The 23,030-nt window shown below is 40.5% G+C and overlaps 1 protein-coding gene across 1 annotated transcript in view; it reads left to right on the top strand.

Annotated features, from left to right (window-relative positions):
- Window positions 1–23,030, top strand: part of TPCN2 (two pore segment channel 2) — a 1,483,468-nt gene that overhangs the window by 1,426,168 nt on the left and 34,270 nt on the right. Inside the window, exon 24 of the mRNA XM_044082617.1 lies at window positions 13,155–13,246. Within this exon, the coding sequence (XP_043938552.1) occupies window positions 13,155–13,246 (92 nt within the window). The remainder of the gene's footprint in view (window positions 1–13,154; window positions 13,247–23,030) is intronic.

Genomic DNA, 23,030 nt, shown 5'->3' with positions numbered 1-23,030 from the left:
AAATTTAAGCACTTGTATTGGTTAGAGCAAAGCAGCTTGTTTAAATTTTTTTTGTCATTGGCTGCTATATGCTTTATATTAGATTGAGATGTGGTTTTTGATGTGGATCTGAAGAAGGCTTTGATAGCTGAAAGCGCTAATCCGTTGTTTGTTGTTTTTTGTCTTGTTAAGATACCGCTCTAAATAAATCGTTGAGATATGTTTTATGGTGTGGTGCATCGCTCATCTTTTAGTTATTCTTTAACATTCTCACTGTAGTTATTTGCTCCCAATACCTTGATTTCTTTGCCAGTTTTCTACAGTAAATTCCAGCGCTTTCTTGACTATTCTCTGTAACCCTAATTGCAGTTATCCCTATTGGCAGAATTTCCATTCTGATGTTAGCTTATTTCTTAGATTACTTTCTCTTACTTTATGAATGTTATCTGTATGGCTGTTATTCTTAAAGATATGCATCGAAAGTCCCATTCTCTCCATATTTCAAAGAGGGGAACATCTTGGAAGAAAGCTATGGTGGCTGTAATTCCTAAACATGCTAAAGACCCTGCTTTATACAGACCCATTTCAATTTTAAACCATGGCTATAAAGTTTTTCTATAGTATCTAAATAAAATGGCAGATGTGTTGCCAAAATTTATTGATGCAGATTGTTTTGATTTTGTTGAGGGAAGCAAACATTTCACAACATTTATGTAACAATGATTCAAAGGGAGGCAGAATGTAAGAAAATGGCGCTACTGTTGCTGAGTCTTGAGGCAGAGAAAGCATTCAACCGCACAAGATGGAATTTTGAGTAGGGCAATGGAAGAATGTGCATTCACTGATGCAATAAAAAGGTTAATTAAGAGAGTATATGAAGGATTGGAGGAAATAATTAAAATGGGGTGGTTCCTTCTGATAAGTTGTCTAAACAGAGTAACCAGGCAGGGGTGTTCTCCTTCCCCTTTATTTGGTTTATATTTAGAGCCATAGGCAAATTAAATAGGCGATTCAGAAATTCATGGATATAATTTGTATGGTAATCAAGAAAGGTTGGCTTTAGTTTTAAATATTATTTTGTACCTGATAAATCCAGAGGAGAACATCTTAGTGCTGTGGAACTTTTTTGAGACTGTTTCAGGTCTTTTCAGGATATAAAATTTATGAAGATACAACAGTCTATAGCCATAAGTTTTGTATCCATACATGAATTGTTTTAGCAATACCCATATTTATGGGGACACGACAATATGAATTATTTGAGTACAGATTAAAAAGGATTGTATTATGGCAGCTGAGGATATGTGGGAAATGAGTAAATTGAATGTCATAAAAAACTGAGAAACTTGACACAGTTGTACGTTTTAGTTTCTTTAGTATTATATACGGGTCAGTCATATGTTTCTCAACTAGAAGAAAAGTTGTGAACAATAGTTAAGGGTTGAAGGAATTTATCTGGGATGGGAAGAGAGCAAGGGATAATATGGATTAAGTTGATTCTTCCAAAATAGTAAGGTGGTTTGAGTATCTGATTTGAAGGGATATTTTAGACCTGCACAACTAAGGCTCATGTACATAACACAAGCAGAAAGTTGTAATTCAAAGTTGAAAGGAATAATGATGAAGTAGGGGTAAATTCAACAAATAAGGAGAGTGGGATTTTGGATGCAGATTTAGGAGAATAACAGCCATACATAATATTGTATTCATAAAGTTGAAGAAAGTATTCTAAGAACTAAAACCAACATAAGAATGTAGAAAGGAGATGATGGTGATCGGGATGACTGCAAGTGGGGCCTGGAATTTGTTAGATATCACTGGCAACAGAACCATGTTATTGGGAACAAGTAACTAGAGGGGGATATGGTAATAGAATGGGATGAGTCCAACAAGACATTTGCATGACAGGTTAGTGATTTGGCTTCTTACCAAGGATTTATTTCAGAGTACAGACAACAAGAAAGAGGTAGGGGAATCCTAAGTGAAAGATCTGCTATGATGGTTTTTAGTTGAATCTAGAGCAGAAGCTGCTGTTAGTGATAATTAGTAGGGCATATAAAATATTGCACAATAAATGTAAGAATCAATCTGAACAGGTCAGAAAAGATTGGATTGAATAGCAATTTACAAGGGAACAATGAGAGAACATATGTATAGCTCCCAAGTATGCAACAAAGTCTAGAAGATTTAGGATGTTTGCTTGGAAGTGTTTGCATAGGTATTTTTATACCTCCAGCAGATTACAAAGAATTTTTCCTGGGGCAGATGGCAAATATTGGAGGAGGGATTGGGAAGAAAGAGGTAGCTGGGAACATATGTTTTTGGAGTATAGTATCTTGGCAGATTTTTAAAATTTCCCAGAGTATTCTGTCAGAAATATTGCGTGAGCAAATGGATGTAACTGAATACGTGCTGTGGAAAATAAACTTGACATTCACAGCAGAAAAGGTTTGTCCTTGCTATTTTAAGGACTGTATTGTCAGGTCACCTTACTACGTTTGACAAATTGAGCTAATAGCAGCCTTTATTATTAGATCCTGCTGTTCTACCAGCCTCTTTCACTGCACTGTATGACTTAAATAAGATTACTATGATTAGATTAGATTGCCTGGTGTATTATCCTCATTCATTGGGCCATCTGTCAAATTCTTTTGCATACTACATTTCATTTGATATGTTCAACTGAAAATACATCTAGATCAAGCAGTTAAGCACCTGCAGTACCAGAGGGATGAATTTAGATATCAGATTCCTAAATCTGTTAGTAGCCCTAGACTACTTGTCTAGAGAATGGAAAGATTGTAAGCCATAAGAGCCCCCTGGAGGGTAGCCACAGAGTGTGAGACGTGATTTGGGAGTCTCTGCATAAAACTTCACACCTTCTCAAAGAACAAAATAAATGGTTCACCTTCTTAGGAAATGTGGTCACTAAGTCAGGGCTTTAGCAAGCAATTTTAGTGGCCTCTTGAAGGATGCCTGCCAAGTGAGAGAACACACATGGAGGATTGTGGAGTAGAATGGCAGGATGTTATGTGATCCTATCTCGCCTACATTCTGACTGATGGGTTCGGAGCCGATCCCTCGGCTCCGACTCGGCACGCTTATGCCAAAGAGCGAAGTCTCTTATTGGCTGAGCTTACTATATCCCAGGATGCACCACTACCATTCCCCCAGATCTCGTTTGCCTCGATTTCTAACTCGTCCATGAGGCTCATTTCATATGCAGCCGAAGGGGCGGGCAGAGCGGCAGGCACAGGCGTGGCTCTACGGAGACAAGCCTGGCTCCGCTTGTGTCATTTCGCGGAGGCCTTCAAGTCTTCCTTTGCCGACGCTCCCTTTGATGGGTCCTCTTTGTTTGGACCCAAGGTAAAAGACACTCTTACCCGCTGTGAGCAGGAGGGAAAGACTTTATCTGCCGTGGGACGTTATTCCACTCCCTTTCGGCCTTATCCCAAGGCTAAAAGAGGAGGGAAGATGTGGTTCCAAATCACAGAAATTCTTTCCCAACAGCAGGAAGATTCCCCTTCCAGAGGCAGAGGACGGGAAATTATTCTGGGAGACGCCATCCCAGAGGCGGCAGAGGCCCCCAACAATGGAGACCGCGAGTTCTTTCGTGGCTGTTCAGCCTCCCACACTCCATGAGGGATTGCCCGGCTGTGCTGCTCCGGAGCCAGTCGGGTGCCGTTGTGCCAAGCACCTACAAGCCTGGGAGTCTATTACTCAGGACAGATGGGTGCCCGGATTATTGCCGGAGGTTACACCATTCCTTCACACACTCACCCCCACCGTCCAAAAATCCCGGACCCACCACCCAGTCAAAGGGAAATTGCAGCCGTAGAAGCCTCAAAGCTGCTGAAAAAGGAGTCATCAACCGGTCCCCAAAGACCAGATCGGATCCGGAAACTACTCAAGGTTCTTTTTAGTGCCAAAAAAGACAGGGGACCTGAGACCCATATTGGATCTCAGCAAACTAAACCAGTCCGTCATGAAGTCCAAATTCCGGATGGTCACCTTACAATCCATTCTCCCATTGTTGGAGAAAGATGTTTGGATGTGCTCCATAGATCTCAAGGACGCCTATTATCACATACCGATACATCAGGCGTCCAGGAGGTATCTGCGCTTCAGCCTGGGAGACAGTCATTTCCAATTTTGTGCTCTGCCCTTTGGTTTCACCACAGCCCCCAGGGTGTTCACCAAGTGTTTGGCAGTAGTGACTGCTCACCTGAGGAGTCTCGGATTCCAAGTGTTTCCCTATCTGGACGACTGGCTCCTGACTGCCACCACCAGGCATCTACTACTAGAGAAACTACAAGCCACCATCTCCCTGGGTGTTTCCCTGGGAATTACATTCAACTGGTCAAAGTCTGTCTTGCTGCCTTCTCAGCGCATAAGATACATAGGAGCAGAGATAGACTCAAAATTGATGCGAATCTTCCTTCCTACCGAAAGGATACAAACATTACAAGGTCAAGTCCGAGCCCTGCTTCTAAGATCCAAAGCCCCAGCCAGGTTGGTCCTGCAACTTTTAGGTTCAATGTCTGCCACGGTTCTCCTAGTTCCTCTGGCAAGATTGCACATGAGAATTCTTCAGTGGCTGTTATCGACACAATGGTCCTTTCAGGATCTCCCCCTCAATCATCACATACTGATTACAGAAGCGTGCAAGCGGGACCTCCGCTGGTGGCTTCAGCCATCCAATCTGAATCAGGGAAGACCTTTTGTTATGCCCTCTCCGGTAGCCACCTTGACGACGGATGCCTCCCAGACGGGGTGGGGGGGGCATTGTCTGGGCAGGTCAGTTCAGGGTTCTTGGCTTCCAAACGAAACCTTTCTCCATATCAATGTGTTGGAAATGAGGGCTGTACTTCTGTCCCTACAAGCTCTCCACAACTTTCTCCCTCAAGGCATTATCGCTATCCACACAGACAACATGTCGGTGTTTTGGTATCTAAACAAACAAGGAGGGACCAGATCTTACCCCCTTTGCAGAGAGGCCATGAGGGTGTGGGAATGGGCAGTGGCTACCAACCGCTTCCTGGTAGCGACCCACATTCCAGGAAAATCCAATGTATTGGCAGACAGACTGAGCAGGACTATTCTTTCTCCTCACGAGTGGTCCCTGAACGAAACTGTAGCAACTCAGATTTTCAAAAGATGGGGGATTCCGTGCTGCGACCTGTTTGCAACACCACAAAACACGAAGTGCAAAAGGTTCTTTTCCTTGACCCCGCGTCAAGGGGAAGCAGCTACGGATGCTCTAGTCCAACCTTGGCCAACAGGACTACTTTACGCTTTCCCTCCAGTTCCACTCCTTCCCAAAGTCATCCAGAAAGCTTCCCAATTGGGGTCCACAATGATTCTAATTGCTCTGTACTGGCCTCGTCAGGTATGGTTCCCCTACCTACAGAAATATGCTCTGGACGGTCCCTGGTTTTTGGATCTAACTCCGGACCTTCTGATTCATCAGTCGGGACAACAGCACCAGTCCCTTCACACTTTGAAATTAGCAGCTTGGCTCCTCCACTTCCGACCTTAGTCAGAAATCACACCTTGGACCCTGAAGTTATTCACATTTTATCTTCAGCCCACAAACCCACCACTAAGAAATTGTATCACAGTAAGTGGAAGAGGTTTGCTATCTGGGCTCAACTCAGAGGCTTAGACCCTATTACGGCCCCGATACCAGAGGTCTTGAAATTTTTAACATCCTTGTTTAATCAAGGATCTTCAGTCTCTACTATTAAGGTCCAACTAGCAGCTATCTCCAAATTTCACGAATCCATAGACCCACCTTTGATGAGTAGAAGATTATGTAAAACTTTCATGAAAGGTGCTGTGCTTTTAAGACCCCCAGTTTTTCATCCTGCGCCTCCGTGGGATCTGGATTTGGTACTTAGTGCCTTAACATCTCCTCCCTTTGAACCGGCTGCTACATGTGAGTTGAAATATCTGTCTTGGAAAACTGCCTTCTTAATTGCAATTACCTCTGCAAGAAGAGTTTCAGAACTTCAAGCCCTATCTATCAAACCACCGTACTTGATTTTTCACAAGGATAGAGTATCACTTAGGCCTAACCCATCCTTTATTCCAAAAGTTTGTTCTAATCTCTGTCTCCAACAATCTCTAGAACTACCAGTTTTCTTTCCAAAATTTTCAAACAAAGCGGAATACACCTTGCATAAGTTGGATGTTCACAGGCAATTGCGCTTCTATCTAGACAGGACTCAACAGATTCGAAAGACAGACCAATTGTTTGTGTCCTTTTCAGATAATAAACTGGGTAAAACCATCACTAAAGCGACTATTGCCAAATGGATTAGAGATTGCATAGCTCAGGCTTATTCCTCTTCAAATAAGCAACTTACAACATCTGTCAAAGCTCACTCTACTAGAGCTATGGCTACCTCTATTGCATTTCATTCCAAGCTCGCTATTTCTGAGATTTGTGCTGCGGCTACTTGGTCCAACCCGCATACTTTCATTTCCCACTATAAATTGGATGTGGCATCTAAAGGCGAGCATCATTTGGTTCCACGGTACTCAGGAGTGTTTTCCAGTGAGCCACCCAGGATTCAGGTGCTAGGGGCTGTCCCATCAGTCAGAATGTAGGCGAGGTAGGATCACATAACATCTTTTAGTTATGTACTCACCATAACTTCAGATGTTTGGGATCCATCTCGCCTACATTCCTAATACCCACCCTCCTTCCCCCTGCCTTGGAGATCAGAAGAGATTGAACGGTTTTGAGCTCTACTGTTTTTATCTTGTTTCATCTGACGATGTTATATAAGCAGTGCGTGCATGTGTGCATGTATGCGGACAAACTAGATCTGGGGGAATGGTAGTGGTGCATCCTGGGATATAGTAAGCTCAGCCAATAAGAGACTTCGCTCTTTGGCATAAGCGTGCCGAGTCGGAGCCGAGGGATCGGCTCCGAACCCATCAGTCAGAATGTAGGCGAGATGGATCCCAAACATCTGAAGTTATGGTGAGTACATAACTAAAAGTTTTCGGTTATATATGTCAAGATAGATTCAGAGGGACAACCATCCCTTCCAAAATTTAGAGGACTTCCCTAAATTTGGGATACTCTGGAGAAGCTGGATCCTCATCATTATTCATATATTCTGCTACAGTTCTAATTCTAGGTCCCAAGGAAAGGAGCAGCAATATTCTCTGAAAAGGGATGAGCAATGCATTGTCACTAATAGGCCTTAAAGTGCAAGGAACTAGGATATGCCAGTAACGGCAGACATGAGAAGTCTGTCCCAGAGGAGCCAACACCACCAAGACCAGTGACAAGACCATACCCTCTAGTGAAAATGAGTAAGGTGGTAGTGAAGTGCCAAAATTGGCATTGCTGACATCAGTAGTGCTCATGATGCTAACACTGGGAATAGAGGGGGAGTGGGTAGAGTAGACTGGTTATTGCAAGGTTGTCAGTGGAGAAATGAATGTGCCTGTAGGTTGCCAGAGAAGTACACAGAAGAGACAACAGTAAGCCTGATGTCAGAGGAACTAGTGCTGGAGATGTTAAATCAGGAGGTGGAAACGATGCCAGAGTAATAACAGCTGGTTCATCAAGAAAACAGCCAGTGAAAATCCGCCCCCCCCCATTTATAAAAGGAATTAAAGACACTTGGTGTTCTCAGTCATGGTGACATGGATAGAAATTTTTAGTGTCTGAATCATATCTATAAACAGCCTTTTTCTACTTTGTCAATGACCAGGATGATCAGTGATGCAGGGGATTGTACGATGGGAAAAGGAGTCCATTTCTAGGAGAGGAAACAGAATCCTAAAGCCCTGAAGAGACAGATATAGAGGGCTACACAACTACTATCTAAGGGAGCTTGACAGTCTTCTGAAAGTCTTCCCCCATCTTTGAAGATTTAACTTTGGACAAAAACATGTTGGAGAAGTTGATGGGTCTGAAACCACAAAGGTTGGAGTGGTTATCAGATAATTAGTTACCTCCTTTGATGGAGCAATCCAATTTTTAACACATCTGTTAAATTATCATTTATCACAGGGTGAATTTGCTATTAGCCATATAGTGATCAAGGTTTCATTGGGTCAGTGATGAATTCTGCTTTACTTAGATGGGGAGCTTATTCCATAACTGGTGGATTTTTTTGAGACACATCAGTCCCTCCAGCAGGTTCTGTGTATGTCACAGGCAAAGTTCAGGTCCTTGAATCTAGTGTTTGTGGTGCAGTTTGTCTTGCGGATGTGCAAGAGATCCATCAGAGCTGGATCTGAAGATGCCTTGTATGCTAGGCATAGATTGCCTATCAGTAACATGAATAAGACTGAATACAGAAATAGGACCGTAAGATGATCTATGTAGGATAGGGTATTTGTACCCTGTATTCAGCTGGTGAGGAATCTTTGTGGCCAGTCCAACTTTTGGAAGTGCGTGGTTAAGTACATGCCAAAAGGGGGCATTGTAGTCAACTGGTCTGATAAGGGCTGAGTAGAGGGCTGCTGTGACTTCCTTGGATCTGGATGCCATACCCTTGTTTATGAGTTGGGCGAGATGGAATGATTTTCTTAGTGTCTTGGCTACATGTTGATTGTATGACATATTACTGTCTACATATGTTCCCAGATCCCTAATTATTGGGTTAACACTTAGGGGTGTTTTATCAATGAAATAATTAGCTTGGGTGGATGATTTTTCCAAAGTGCACTATGATGTAGTTGACGTTTAATCCATGGCTTTCACACCAGTCCTTTATTTGTGTTAGACCCTCATATAGGATGTTGGTGTCATATGGGGAATTTGATAGTTTCCGATTAACAGGAATCTGCAATTTGGTGAGCTGAAGGCTTTTGACATTACCCCTGACTTTCAAAAAGTAGAAGGCCAAACAAGGACTGTGGGATACTCCACTGCTAACCAGTCTCTTGGTGGAGGTGGTCTCACCAGTCCTGACTTGTTAGGTCCTATCTATGTGCCAGCTGGCAATCCATATAGTTATGTAGGGATTTTGCCTAATTATGACAGTTTTTCAACAATACCTGCTTTTGAGGTGTTGTATTGAATGCCTTGACCTGGTCAGGGTAGACTGTATACATAATTTCCCCCTCATCCATAGCCGTGGTGACCCTCTCGGTCTATAATGTTAAGGAGGCAAGACCTTCCCTTGAGGACAAACTGGGATGGGTCCAGTGTCTTTAGGTTGCCAGTGTCCTTGTTAATCATTTCCAGGATAATTTGTTCCATGGCTTTGCATATTAAACTTGTCAGACTTATGGGTCCGTAATTCCGGGGGTCAGTTGATGGTCCACTCTTATGAAGAGGGATGACCTTTGCAGCTCTTCATTCGTCTAGCACATAACCTGTTTTGAGGCTGTAGTTGATGAGCACCCAAGTGGTTCTGCTAGGTCATGTTTTAAGTTATATTAGGAGGCAGCATGTGGTATTGTTGGGGCCCATTAAAGCAGTGTTTTTGGCTTCAGCAAGTGCTTCCAGGGCCTGCTTCCTGTTGATAGTTGGGGAGATATGTTGGAAGGAATTTCACATAGGGTAGTGGGGGAGGAGAAGCTACAGCTAAATTTATCGGCCAGTAGATTGTCACCTTGGTCAGTGAAGGTTGTGCCATTTACTACCAGTTCTGCACATTGCTGATTACTACCTTTAAGGTTCCTGTCATAGCCGAAAAAGGCCTTGTGTTTGTCCTTAGCCTGAGAGTCTATCCTGACCTTGTTGGACTTTATTAGACCTCTTAGTTTCTTGTTTAGTTGAATCAGAGAGCTCTTGTCTCCGAGAGTTGCTATTTCTGATTTTAGCCATGACTTTTATAGCATGTTATGGTAAGGATTCCACCAGTTGAGTTTGTTTCTGGTGTTAGATTTGGGCTTACTTATGCCTGTATAGGGTTTCTGTAAATAATTATGCAGAAAACTGTTCTCTGGGTTTAGGAGAGCCATGAATTTTGCCAACTGTCACTTAATAGGATGTAGTTTGCTTTAGAATAGTTCTGTTATGGGTTTAGTTGGGTTTTCAGGGTTGATTTTTATTTTGAGGGAGACCTTTCTAGTCCGACTTCAATGAATATTTGGCACAGGGAGGGTGCAACTCTTTCCCATGTTGGTGAGTACTTGGTCTAATATGTTTAATTATCTAAAGTGTACACTGTCTGGTCTAGTGTGTTTGTGTTAATAAAGTCTTGGAAACATTGTGTCTGTGAAATGACGCAGTGTACATTTCCCAGTCTGTAGAGGGTAGTTAAAGTCCCCCATGAATAGGTATTTGGTTGGATGGTGAGCACCTCCAGTTGGTCTAGGGTAAGAGTTGTGAGCTCCGTGAATCATGCAGGGTGACCTGAAGATGGCCAGAATATATTAAGGAACCTTATTTGTGGATACTTGGCTGTGGATGAACTTCATCCTATTTAACAAATCTAGAATTGTATTTGCTGGTAACGTGGATCAACACACCTCCACCTGTAGCTCCTACCTGTGCTGCTTTTGCTCTGAATGTGTGGAAGACACTGTAGCCTTCCATTACCAGAATACTTTCTGCAACTTTCAACCAAGGGGTCAGTATTAGCACCGATGTTTACATCCTCCAGAGTGAAGAGAGCTTGTAGGGTATACAGCTTCTTGTGTTTTTCTCCTAGCATTAAGCAGTAACACCTTAAAGTTGCTTTAGTTTTGTCATTTTGACATTGCCAAAAAAAGTTATTAAAGGAGATGGATAAAGTTTTAGCCAGTATCCGAAAGCTTATATCTAAGGTTGCTAGAGTGAGTTTGAAACCAGTCTGTTGATCTTACCTGTGTTTTACACAAAGTACTCTAACCATGATGAATATCTTAAACCTGTGGATGCTAGCAACACCTTACCTTTTGCATGAACAGAGCAGTCTTTTGGCAGACGTAATCAACTGGTTGTGCCCTTTGCCAAACTGAAACCGGTTAAGAAACTCATTAAACACTCTGTTTGGATGGTTGTCTATTTATTTATTTTGTCATGAAAAATATACAAAACCTCTGCATGCAACCTAGTACCTAGAAATGACTCTACTAGGAGTCAACCTCCTGATGTTTTTATCAGTACAAGTAGAGAATTAAAACTACTGGTAGCTGTTATCTGCCTTATTAACTCATTGAAGTTACAGCGGTCAGTCTCTAAAAATGAGCAGAATTAACATCTTTCACAGCTAGTAAGTTTGAGGGAGGTGGGGGAAGTGTGTATTTTTTTAAGGACTGCAGGTTCACTTAACAAAAAGAACTGCTTTTTCACCTCTTTTGTATTTAAGAAAATGTAACTGGACTATACATTGCATTTACAAGTTTATAGCAAGCACAGATCAGAGTAATTCATTTAGAAATAAACACTTGCTATGCTTTCACAGACCATCTAACAGCAGTGACTTAGAAAACTATTACTATAACCAAACTGATGGGTTCCAGCCTGTATTCTAATAGCAAAAAAAGTGAAAAAAAAATTTCTGTTAGAATGTTGTCCATTTCAGAAATCTAAGTAAAACATATTTAAGAAGTAACGTTGTCGCCTCACAGTAAGACGCTGTCCGGTTCGATTCTCATCTAGAGCATGTTTTGCATGGAGACGTGCGTGAATGGGCGTACCTTCATTGAAGGTTGTGCGTCAGGGCTGGTAACTCGGCACATAAAAATCAACTACCAATCATTAGCGGACCGGAGTTCCACTGTGGCGACCCCTAACCAGGAAAAGCCGAAAGACACAGCAACGTAAGAGTGGTTCGGATACATTAGTTGTGCTTAGGTTGTCAACATATAATGAAATTGTTTTTTTAAGTCATAGAGTGAAATTCTTCAGTTACAAAAGCAAATCATGTCATGCAACTGCCCTGAACTATGACAGCAGGACAAACATCATGGGGGCTGGGGAGGTAAGCAGTTTGCAGGCACAGTCAGTTTTTTTCCAACATGTTTCAAGAGGAATATGTTGACATTCTGTGATAGGATTGTTACTTTCTGCTTTGTTCTTTGACATGTCAGGTGACTGCGTATCATCAGGTAAAGTATGTAAAAGTAACCATGCAACAAACATTTGCAGGAAAAATATTGAACTTTTTGATGCAGTTCATACAACTTACTGCAGTCTGAATAACAATGACATTCTCAAACCATTGGCGCCTTGCTACTTTTTAGTGCCTCCTGCAGGCTGACATCTGGAGCCTGATTCTTATCAGCCCCACCCTTCTTAGGACTGTAACAACATTGCCACTTGGTGTTATAATTTGCACGGCTAAATGAATGCAGCATTCAGCCACACACAGATTGTAACAAAGAAAATGGTACAGGTCTTGGCCTTGCTTTCTTTAATATTTTTTGAACACTGTGTATATATGTTTACTAATACTCATCCAACAACCTGTTCTTTGTTGGCAGAACAGACATAGCGTTCATGTGTTTGTACAAGCAACTCTAGAGCATTTCCTCTATGGAAGCAACATGTTACATTTGTTGCTACTTGCAAACCAATACAAAATATGTTTCCTCTACCTACGTGCTCTGAAAGTTCATATCATCCTTAATACTCAATGGGTTTCATAATTGGCTCCATTAGTTTCACTAACTTAGTAACACTAATTTGGATATTTCTTGTACAGATCATACTAGTATTTCTTACAAGTGATATTGCTGAAAGATGAGATGTGAAGTCTACCGCTTTTGCTGACGAAACGTATTGAAAAAAACTTGCTTTAGAAGCACTACTCTTAATGGAGTATTCATAATATAAAAGGCTACAGAATGAATAGCAGCAGAAGATAGAGAGTAAATATGTAGACATAATTAATGTAGTCCATTGTTTCGTTTTCTGCATGTGTAGTCCTCCTTCATTTTTGCCTGGTTAGATATTCTTACTAAGAATGCCACTTAGAAAGAATTGCAAAAGAGGGGAATTTTACATTGGTTACATGTATAAAGTTGGCAGGATATTGCTTACACATAGTATAATCAAAGTAAAGATGCAATGAATTGTATGATTTTTTTCCAACAGACCTGTACTTGGTCACAGGATGTTCTTTACAGACCAGCTAACTCAGTTTCCCCAAAACATCTAATGTCATTTCAAGAATAAATTTTTGTCAGATTGTTACTATGTGATAAGATCAAGAAGTTTTTCTGTTGAGAACAGATCCTTATAAATGTTTTTTTTTTTTCTTTAATACAAGAACTTCATTCATAAGTGGGATAGAAGTCATCATGGACCATGCTCCGAATTGTCTCATATTGAATATCAAATGACAGTACAAGCAATGTTTAGGTAAGTAAAGTTGTTATAATTCTGTGCTGGTCATGTCACTTTTTGCTGTATGAGTTATTGCCTTACGTGATTTTTTTTTTCTATATTTGTTCTAAGAAAGCAGGGCATGGAACATGCAATTTATATTGTTTCTTTTGGAATAAGAGTAAAATTGGCATCATTCAGCATATTTCACCGCTGAAGTATAGCTTACACCCATGCACACGCATATATATAACAGTATATGTCGACTTATTGAAATTGGCAATAAGTGCTTGTATTTAGAAAATCAACATACTGAAATAGCCACCAAATCTTAAAAAAAAAGATTGCAAAAGGAAACTTATTTAATTTATTTATTTACATTTGTTGACCGGGAGTGTCTGACTGGACGTAGGTCCATTTTCAGCGGAGGCCCGGGGAGAAAAGCTCCACAGTTAAAATAAGCAGACAGTAGTTACATTGGATTACATAGCGATTAACAATTTAACATACCTTTTGTGACCCATTAACCAAAACCCCACCACTAAATTCAGACATATTTTTAATGATGATTGTGTCACGGAAAGGATATTTCATATGGTAAAATCCTGAGTTGTGGTTAGGGGCTGGGGTGAGTTTGGGGATGGCACACATTAAAGGGGAGTGGGGGGGGGCTGCTTTTTTTAGTGTATTTGTAAGGATTAAACAAATTAATTATTTTAATGTAGTTTAGAGGTTTGTGTTGTGCAATATTTTTTTTGTTGGTGTGCATATGTGACTGAGTGGGATCAATGAAGTGAGTATTAATGTATGACATGGTAGTAGAGATGTAGGAATTCACATACATATTGGACTCTGTTAGGAGCTGGATGGGGGATTACTTTATGATATGGGAGGAAAGCTGATTTGAGTTCATGGTAGCTCTGGTGATTCTGAATAGAAGGGTCTGGAACAGCTAATGACTGGCTGCTGTTGACAAATGAATATGCATCCTGGACACACTTGATTATGTTGTGGAGATGGGCATCTTGGACTTTAAAAGGGTGCATCTTCTTCCTTCATATATGCAGGGAAGGTGGGTAACATGATGGTAACCCAAAAGGTTTATTTGGGGCTGAAGTTATTCAGGCCATTTATGTCTTAAATTGACCTGTTCTACTAGGTGGTCTTGGCATAAAATCCTAACCCTCAAACCCTAGATCATTTTGGAGGAGGCTGGGATCCTCCCTTCCTAACAAGTGTAATTGATGCAGTAGGATATAGAACAAGAGAAGCAACTGTGGACTTGGTCATATGACTATGTTGTTGCTTGCACTTGGTTCTGCTATTTAGCTCTTCAGTGGTGTGCTTTCTCTAAAAACATCTGCACATCTTCTTGTGTCTGTACAGATTTTCACCAGGTACACTTGTTTCCTCCCACATCCTAAATAAATGATTGGTCAGTAGATTGCTGTGTGTGCCACTTTAATCTGAGTATATATTACATATACTAGTGGGTTAGCATCCCATTCAGAATGAGGCCTGGTTTGAAAAAAGAAAATAAGGGCCAGAATTCTGTCTGTTTTTAGTAAAATTCAATTACTGGCTAGTAAGTACACTGCCTGGATGCCAGCAAAAAAGAAACTTGAAAGGCCTGAAAGAAACTCGACTAGAAAAGGTGAAGAGAAAACACTGATTGGGAAGAATTGGGAAGTTATTATGCACAAAGCAGTTCAAGCTCCAGCTTTTGGCAAAAGAGATGCTTTCCAGTAATTTAGAGGAAAAAATAAGTCAAATGTGCTCAGAGCTGATTAAATTAAGTGAAACATTGAATAAGTGGGTAGATCAACTCAAATAACAAAAGGATGGAAAAAATCAAAGAAGCTTTAAACAGCTATTTAGATAAACTAATAAAATGCTAAAATCAGAGGGTGAAATGAAGAAAAGGCTTGATGAGTATGACGCTGCTTATAAAGAGCTGTTTCAAAAACTGGCAGAGTTATTTGGCCAAGCATGCAGAGAAAATCTAAGATTTTCTGCTGTAGCAGAGAAAATCTAAGGTTTTCTGCTGTATCAGAGAAACGGGAAGGAACAGTGTATTAATTTTATTAAAGCACGGGTAAGTAATTGAACTGGTATTCCACAGCAAGACCTGTTTACTGAAAGGGCACATTGCGTATGTGCCCTAATCCTGGCCATGAGAAAGCAGCCAAGGCCTGTATTAGTAACGATGCAATCATGGTAGCAGAAAGAGTTGATCCTGACAAAATTGTGGCAGAAGGGTAAATTATTAATAGGTGGAAACAGCAGAATTTTTGTGGAAAAAGAGGCAGTTGTGAGCTTCAAGCTGCTATATCCAGCTGTCTTCAGAATATTTTTTCCTGTATGATGAAAGTAAATTTTTTTGTTTTTTGATGCAGAGGATGCTAAGGGGGAAATACAAAAGTTTGTCCCAACAAGTGGTGACTCATCAGACAGAAGAGGACTATGCTTCTCATTCTTCTAATGGTAAAGCTCATAGAAAGGCTTTGCCAGAGAATCTTTTTGCAGTGTTCGAAGGGAAAATGCTTGGGAGACAGAAGAAAGCAAACACTCAGGAGTACTTTGGACTTGAACTATACATTAGTGTTGGGAGCTGGAGGTTTTCAGCAAGATGACAAGCAACACTGTGAAATCCATGAGTAAATGGAAGACTTTAAAACATCAGTAGTACCATTAGATAGAGGATTAGATATATGTGGCTTTGCCCAAAGTGGCTGAGAGAGCCTGCAGTTTTGTTGACTGTGTTAAACTGGTGGGTGAACTTTAAAGTTTGTATCCCACTGTCATTATTGTTTAAGTGACACTGAATAAACTCAATAACTTTACAACAGTGTCATTGTTTTTTATTAACATCTGTATAAAAATGTAATTATGTAAATTGCATGTTGTATTGTAAAGCATTTTTGTATAGAATGCAGTTGGGTATTTTAAAAGTGAGGTTTTAGAGTCTTGTCTATTACTACTGTAAATGTTTGCTATAAAAGTGTGCACTTTTTCTTGTAATATATCTAGGCTTTATACCATAACAAGGTAAGAAAGCCTGGAAAGAAGTAAGTTAGATTTAATTTAATGTGATCTTGAGCCATGGGGTGGGAGATGTAGAAGTGTATTCATCATATAGATAAAAATTAAGATAATTTCCTCATGTTCTTAACAGAGGTGGATATCTACAATATTGACTTTGTTTTAAACCATAGTCAACTTTTTGTTTATGCAAACTGTCTTGAAAAATAAGACAATACAATAAAGGCATAAGATGTTGGTTCTTGCGTTTGCAGTGCATTAGCTGATTTTTTTTTTCATTAGCACATACTTTTAGTAGGAGAAATTAAATGTACAGATATAAGCAATTAATCATGAGAAGTCTGAACAGAGCATTCAGAATGAAATATTTGAAGTTTTTCACACACTTACTAGCTGGTGTTTCTGTTTACCATCTGCTCTTACTTTGAGGCTAGCATTCTGCAAGTCAAGCAATTAATCATAAGAGGACAACACTGCTGAGGGAAATGTATAAGATGTAGTGCAATTAACAAGTAAAGGTACATCGGAAAGCAGTTTAGTGAACAAAGTTTGAAACTGTGGGAAGTGAATATGTTGTAAAGATAGTTGCCTCTACAGCAGCCTTACCACTACTTTTTAGATGACTTACTTTAAGGTAGCCAGTGAATTATTTTGCAAGGTTAAAAGTTAATGCTTACTGAAAGCACGCAAGGTGTTTTTCAGACCTGGAGAGGAATAAAGATGTGGGAACACAGGTTATATTATGTACTTTGGCACTGGTAACTTTGATTTTAGATTAGGCAGTGTATGTGGGTGCAGCCATTGTTTTGGGGCATCTGCTCCTATCTACAGAGTAAACATTTTTTTTTTGAAAATGTGCATAATTTTGTGTACTTGTAATTGTGGTATTCTGAAATTCTTTTTGTTCTCAGTATTTTAATTGAAGTAAAATGTTTTAAAATATGACATGGGTTAGAATGGAGTTCTATAACATGTAACTACGTAAGAGATCAGTTTGCCAGATAGTTTGTGCATGTAAGCTAACAGCAAAAACTATTAAAAATGTTGTGTATAATAAATGTGAGTAATAGCTTTTTATCATTATGGTCAATTGTTAACCACTTGTGTCCCCTGGAGACACAGTCCCTTTTCCGGGGCAACCCGGGAGCAATGTCTGGTTAAATGATTTCCTCAAGGTCACACAGTAGGCAAACAAGGATTGAGGGAATCAAACTCTGTACCAAAGAGCTCACAACCTTAAGTTCTGCCAGCTATCAGAGTACAAATGGCCTTAGAAGTATAGATGAGCAGAATATTGAGTTATATCAAGACGTGTTGGGTGCAAATAATACTGTTTAAGGAGACACATTTGGATAGAAATGAACATGTGAATTTGACAAAGGATTTCAGGATAGTCAATCAGAATATCAGGGGCAAAAAAGAGGAGTAATACTGACTGGCAGAAGAGCACTGATAGTGATAGTATTGAGAAAAAGACAATGGTAAATTTGTGTGTACAAGGTTTATTGAATGATATGATACTGACTTGTATCTGTATAACACCTAGAACTGCTAGCATCGAGCTTAAGAGAATTTTGGGATAGATAAAATAGCTTTCAGCAAGAAGAAAAAAATTAACAAGAATGTAGTTTTGTAAAGAATCACATAAGAATGTTTGGAATGGAAGACTTTAATTCAGTTGCAGGAACTCTTGCAGAATTTGGATATAATTCCTGAATGTACAATTGAACCAGACTGGACAGCCAATTTTGTTTCACAGGAACATGTTTCTAATTGAAAGCATCAATAAAAACTAAGATAAGGATTCAGGGCAGTGAAGTAAAAATGAGGCACTGGAGCTTTCCAACTTGTCTGTTAAAGAGGAATTAAAAAAATTAGAAATGATTCAAAAGTTTAATACATACTTGTCATCCTCAAGTGCAAGATATCTGGACAAAGCAAAATGTAATGGGGTGTTTAAGGCCTAAATGAGGGACAAATTTTAAATATTGTTTTAATAAACATAGAAAGCTGTTAGAATAATAGTTTGTGTTGGTATGCATTTTCTGAAGGATATGGAGTCTGAAAGCCAAATGAATATCATTTGGAGATTTCATTACGTAATAAATTGCCAGGAAACCACACATTTTATGAAATTTTGTGAATGACCAATATGAGTCAGAAATCTGGAGAGTTGACAGGAATAGTCCAGTGAAGAAAAAAATATTAATTTTATCCCACACATTATCTATTCTTTCTGAAATTCAAAAACATGGTAGAAGTATGAGAGAGATGTTAGAAAGTAGTAGTGGGTATTTAGATGACCTGACAAACATTGAAGTATTGCAGAATATGGGGAATCTTAAGAACAAAAGATAATGAAATTGCAGGTGCTAAAGGGAAAATAATGAAGTCTTTAGATAATATCTGAGTTTAGAAAGGTTGCTATTAAGGACCTTTTTATAGGTCCAGAGGAGAAAAACTTTTAGCACAATGACTTAAACAGAAAGTAGAAAGTGGTGTTACTATACTTGGGGAGCCTAAATCAGGAAAAGTAAACGGAGTTCCTATAGCGGTATTACAGATACTTGAGAAATTTTAGGAACATTTTTAGAAAGTAGAGGAATGTGAGAACCAAGTAAAGGCACAATTTGAAATATTTATGGAAACTGTAATTATGCCAATGTTAGAGGAAGGTGAGGCTTAACTATTAATAACCAAGATGTAAAGATGAGATAAAAACAGTGATGTATGATCAGTTGACAGATTAGCCTCCATAACAGATATTATTCCTGTGGAAGTGAGGAAATTAGGAGAAAAGATAATGATAAAGTTCTGTAAAGTTTTGTTAAACAATGTTTTAAAAAGGGGGAATAACATCTTGGAGAAAACCTACATTGACTGTATTGCCCAAGAAGTTAGACCTTTTCGACCCAGCTTCATATACACTCATTTCAATGGTAAAACATGATTATGAAGTGTATGTTAGCTAAAAGAATGGCAAAGAGCTATTGCCAGCACTGATAATATCAGTGTGGTTGTATGGAAGGGGGGCAAACATCTGACAACATTAATAGAACAATTGTGAGCCAGAGGGAAGCAGAGTGTAAGAAAATCAAATCAAATAAGGAGAGTGTAGGATTTTGGAAGCAGACCCTTAAGGAGAAAAACAACCGTACGTAATATTTTTAAGGCAGCAGAAAGTAGTGTAGAAACATAAGCCAACAAGGGAATTGATGGGGATGACCACAAGTAGGGTAATAAAAAATAGGGAAAAGGAGGTTGGAATTTACTAGAGAAAATTACTAAGGCATTGGAGGCAAATAACTAGGTAGGGAATGGTGATAGAGTGGGAGGAAGCCAAGTAGAAGTTTGGACTGCAAGTTATAGACTGACTTTCTTACCAAGGACTGATAAGAGTGTACACAGTGAAAAGAGTATGCGAGTGCTAAGTGAAAGATGAGCTCTGCTGGACGATTTAAAAAGGATAATTACTAGAGCTTATAAGCTATTGCATGATAGACATAAGATTTCATCAGAAGAGGTTGAAAAAGACTGGAAAGAGAGATTATAAAGGCATGTTACAAAGGATCAGTGGGAGGACATCTTTGGCTACCAAGTAGGTTCATAGGTAGGTACTAGGCTATCGGCCCCAGGGCCTATACAAGCCCAGCCAAAAAGGTACTCTGGCTTTTGCCACCCAAGAAAATTATTTTCCTGTGCCACTGTCGAGCAGAGCCATAGAAGTGATCCCCGGAGTGAATTTCCCATTTCCCATCCAATCATCAAGATTTTTCTTGAAGAGTGCTAATGAGGAGCTTTGTGTGATATAGATAGGTAGTTTATTCCGGAGTATGGGAAGTCTCTGGGACAAGAATCTACCCCTTAGGCATGTTGTGTTTATTGTGGTGACAAGGTTTAGGTCCCTAGAGTGTGTAGCTCGGAGGGATTGGGATTTCTTTAAGTGGAGCATGTCCAACAGCTCTGGGTTTGACATAGCTTTGTATGTTAGGCAGAGATCACCTCTGAGGAGGCGATATGCAACGGAATAAAGCTGGAGTTTTTTTAGATGGTCTGCGTAGGGCATCTGCTTGAGACCAGTAATCCTCTTTGTGAAGTATTTCTGCGGCCTTTCCAGTTGTGTATGTCTTGTGAGGTACATACCAAAAGGGGCGTTGTACTCTATAATGGGTCTAATGAGTGATGAGTAGAGGGGAACAATGACCTCTTTTTTTTTTCTGGATGAGAAACCTTTTGTGAAGAGGTGTGCTACATAGAAGGATTTCCTGACTACTATGGCAATGTGATTATCAAAGGAGAGACTACTGTCCACCTGTGTCCCAAGGTCTCTTATCACACTTTAGGTGTTAAGAATACTACCGCCTATGTTGTAGTTAATGGGTACATAGTTTTTACCAAAGGGGAATGACAATGCACTTTTTGGCATTGAGCTTGAGGCCATGGCTTTGACACGAGGCATCTGTCTCAGTGAGGCCCTTTTGTAGGATGTCCACATTGTTAGGAGTTTTGATTATGGCTCCTAGTTTGCAGTCATCTGCGAACTTCATTAGCCAAAGACCTTATGTGTTGGCCTGTACTTAGATACCAAACAGGAGAGGAGCCAGGACTGAACCTTGTGGTACTCCACTTGTTACTGGTCTGAAATCAGATTTGGAGTCTGCTACTTTCACAGTGTGGGTTCTGTCAGTCAGCCAGTTGGCAACCCATCTTGTGACATAGGTATTTATACCTAGTTTAGTGAGTTTATCTATAATTCCAGAGTGGGGGATGGTGTCGAAAGCCTTGGCAAGATCTAGATAGGCTGTGTGAGCCACCTTACCCTCGTCTACAGGTTTGGTGACTGCTTCAAAGAAGCCTATCAGGTTTAGGAGACATGATCTGTCTTTGACAAACCCGAACTGCATGGGGTCTAGAGTTTGGAGATTACCAATGTCTTTGTTTACAAGTTCCATGATGATACGTTCCATGGCCTTGCAGACCAGGCTAATGGGGCAGTAGTTCCCGGGGTCCGTGGTGGCTCCCCCCTTGTGGAGTGGGATAACGGTCGCTGTGTGCCATTCAGCGGGCACAAAGCCTGAGGTGAGGCTATGATTGAACATGGTACTTAGGTGGGGTGCCAATTCGTTCTGTAGTTCGTGTAGAACGCAGCCTGGGATGTTGTCTGGTCCCATGGATGCTGTGTTCTTGGCTTTGGAGAGTGCCATGATTACAGGAACTTAGCATTCTTCCAGTATAGAGATGGGCCCTTTAGGGGGTGAGAGGGGGGTAAAGTTAGCACTGAACCTATCTGCCAGGATGTTGGCAATATCATTTGGGTCTGTATATTTAGTGCCATTGTGCTGTAACTCGGAGCAGGTCTGAGTGCTGCCATTGAGATTCCTGACATAGCTATAGAATGCCTTGTGGTTGTCTTTAGAATCAGTGGCGATTTTGTTTTTGTAACTAGCTTTGGAGGATTTTATCAGGGATTGCAGCTTCTTACTGAGGCTGACCAGGGAGCTCCTCCACTCATGGGATTTTACTCTCTTTTGCAACAGGTTCATACTTCTGTTGTACAGTTTGTTTATGGCAGGGGACCACCAGATTGGCTTCCTTTTTTTGGAGGATAGCATCTTGATTCTGTTTGGGATAGCATGATCCATGCACTCATGTAAGTGCTTATAAAGTGCAATTGTGTAGGATTCAGTAGTCGTAACTGTATTGTCTATCTGCATGGGTATCATGAAGTTCACCACTTCTGTCTTAAGAAGCATGAAGTTGGCTTTGGAGAAATTTTTTACAGTGGTTTCCTTAATGGGGTGGGGGGGTGGGGGCAGGATGTTGATATCTAGGGTGATTAGCTTATGGTCAGATTGTACCAATGAGGCGTTGACTTCAGGTGTGGAACACCGGTCACTCATGTTGGTAATGACTAGATCTAGGATATTGTTGCCCCTGGTGGGAGTGTGGATAAGTTGATCCAGGGCATTGGAGTTTACGAATTCCAGAAAGCGTTGAGCGAAGGAGTTGATACATGAGTAGTTTTCCCAGTTAATGGTGGGGTAGTTGAAATCGCCCATTATTAGGGTGTTTGGTTGAACCCTAATATTTTCCAGTACATCAAGAAAAGAGGAGTGGGAATCCTGGGGCATGGAGGGGGATTGCAGTTTTGCCCAGAGTTAATTGCATTTGGATAACCTCTGATGCATTATGCTGAGCAATTAGCCTGGAGGTGTGGTTATCCTTAATGAATATGGACACACCTTCGCCTTTGATGTTCCGGTCCAGGTTACATGTCCAAAAAGTGTGGTATGAGTTACAGCCTGGTAGTGATGTAATCTCGGATGCATTATGCTGAGCAGCTAGCCTGGAAGTGTGGATATCCTTAATGAATATGCACACACCTCCGCCTTTAGTGTTTCGGTCCAGGTTAGGTGGCCAAAAGGTGTGGTATGAATTATAGCCTGGTAATGCAGGGGTACTCTCTGGAGCCTTGAACCAGGTCTCAGTCACTGCACAGATATCGCTGTTCTCCTTTTTAAGGAGGGCCTCGAGTGAGTGCATTTTGACATTTAGACTTCTAGTATTGAGTAGCATCACCCTCAGTTTTTGCTTGCCTGTTCCTGTTACGGTGGTGAATTTGTCATTTGAACCGTGCCTAAAAAAGGCACTATCGGGGCGGCAAGAACCTTAGCCAGTATTCTTAATCCCAGGGGTGGCAGGTGCAGGCCATCTCTTCCAAAATATTGTGGTCTGTCGACCATGTCATCCCAGGCAGACAGATACTGAATCCCTTTAG

Source organism: Protopterus annectens, chromosome 9.part0 (assembly GCF_019279795.1).
Source record: "Protopterus annectens isolate FY-2018-M chromosome 9.part0, PAN1.0, whole genome shotgun sequence".
Classification (NCBI taxonomy): Eukaryota; Metazoa; Chordata; order Ceratodontiformes; family Protopteridae; genus Protopterus; species Protopterus annectens.
This window is presented reverse-complemented; position numbering and strand designations above follow the sequence as displayed.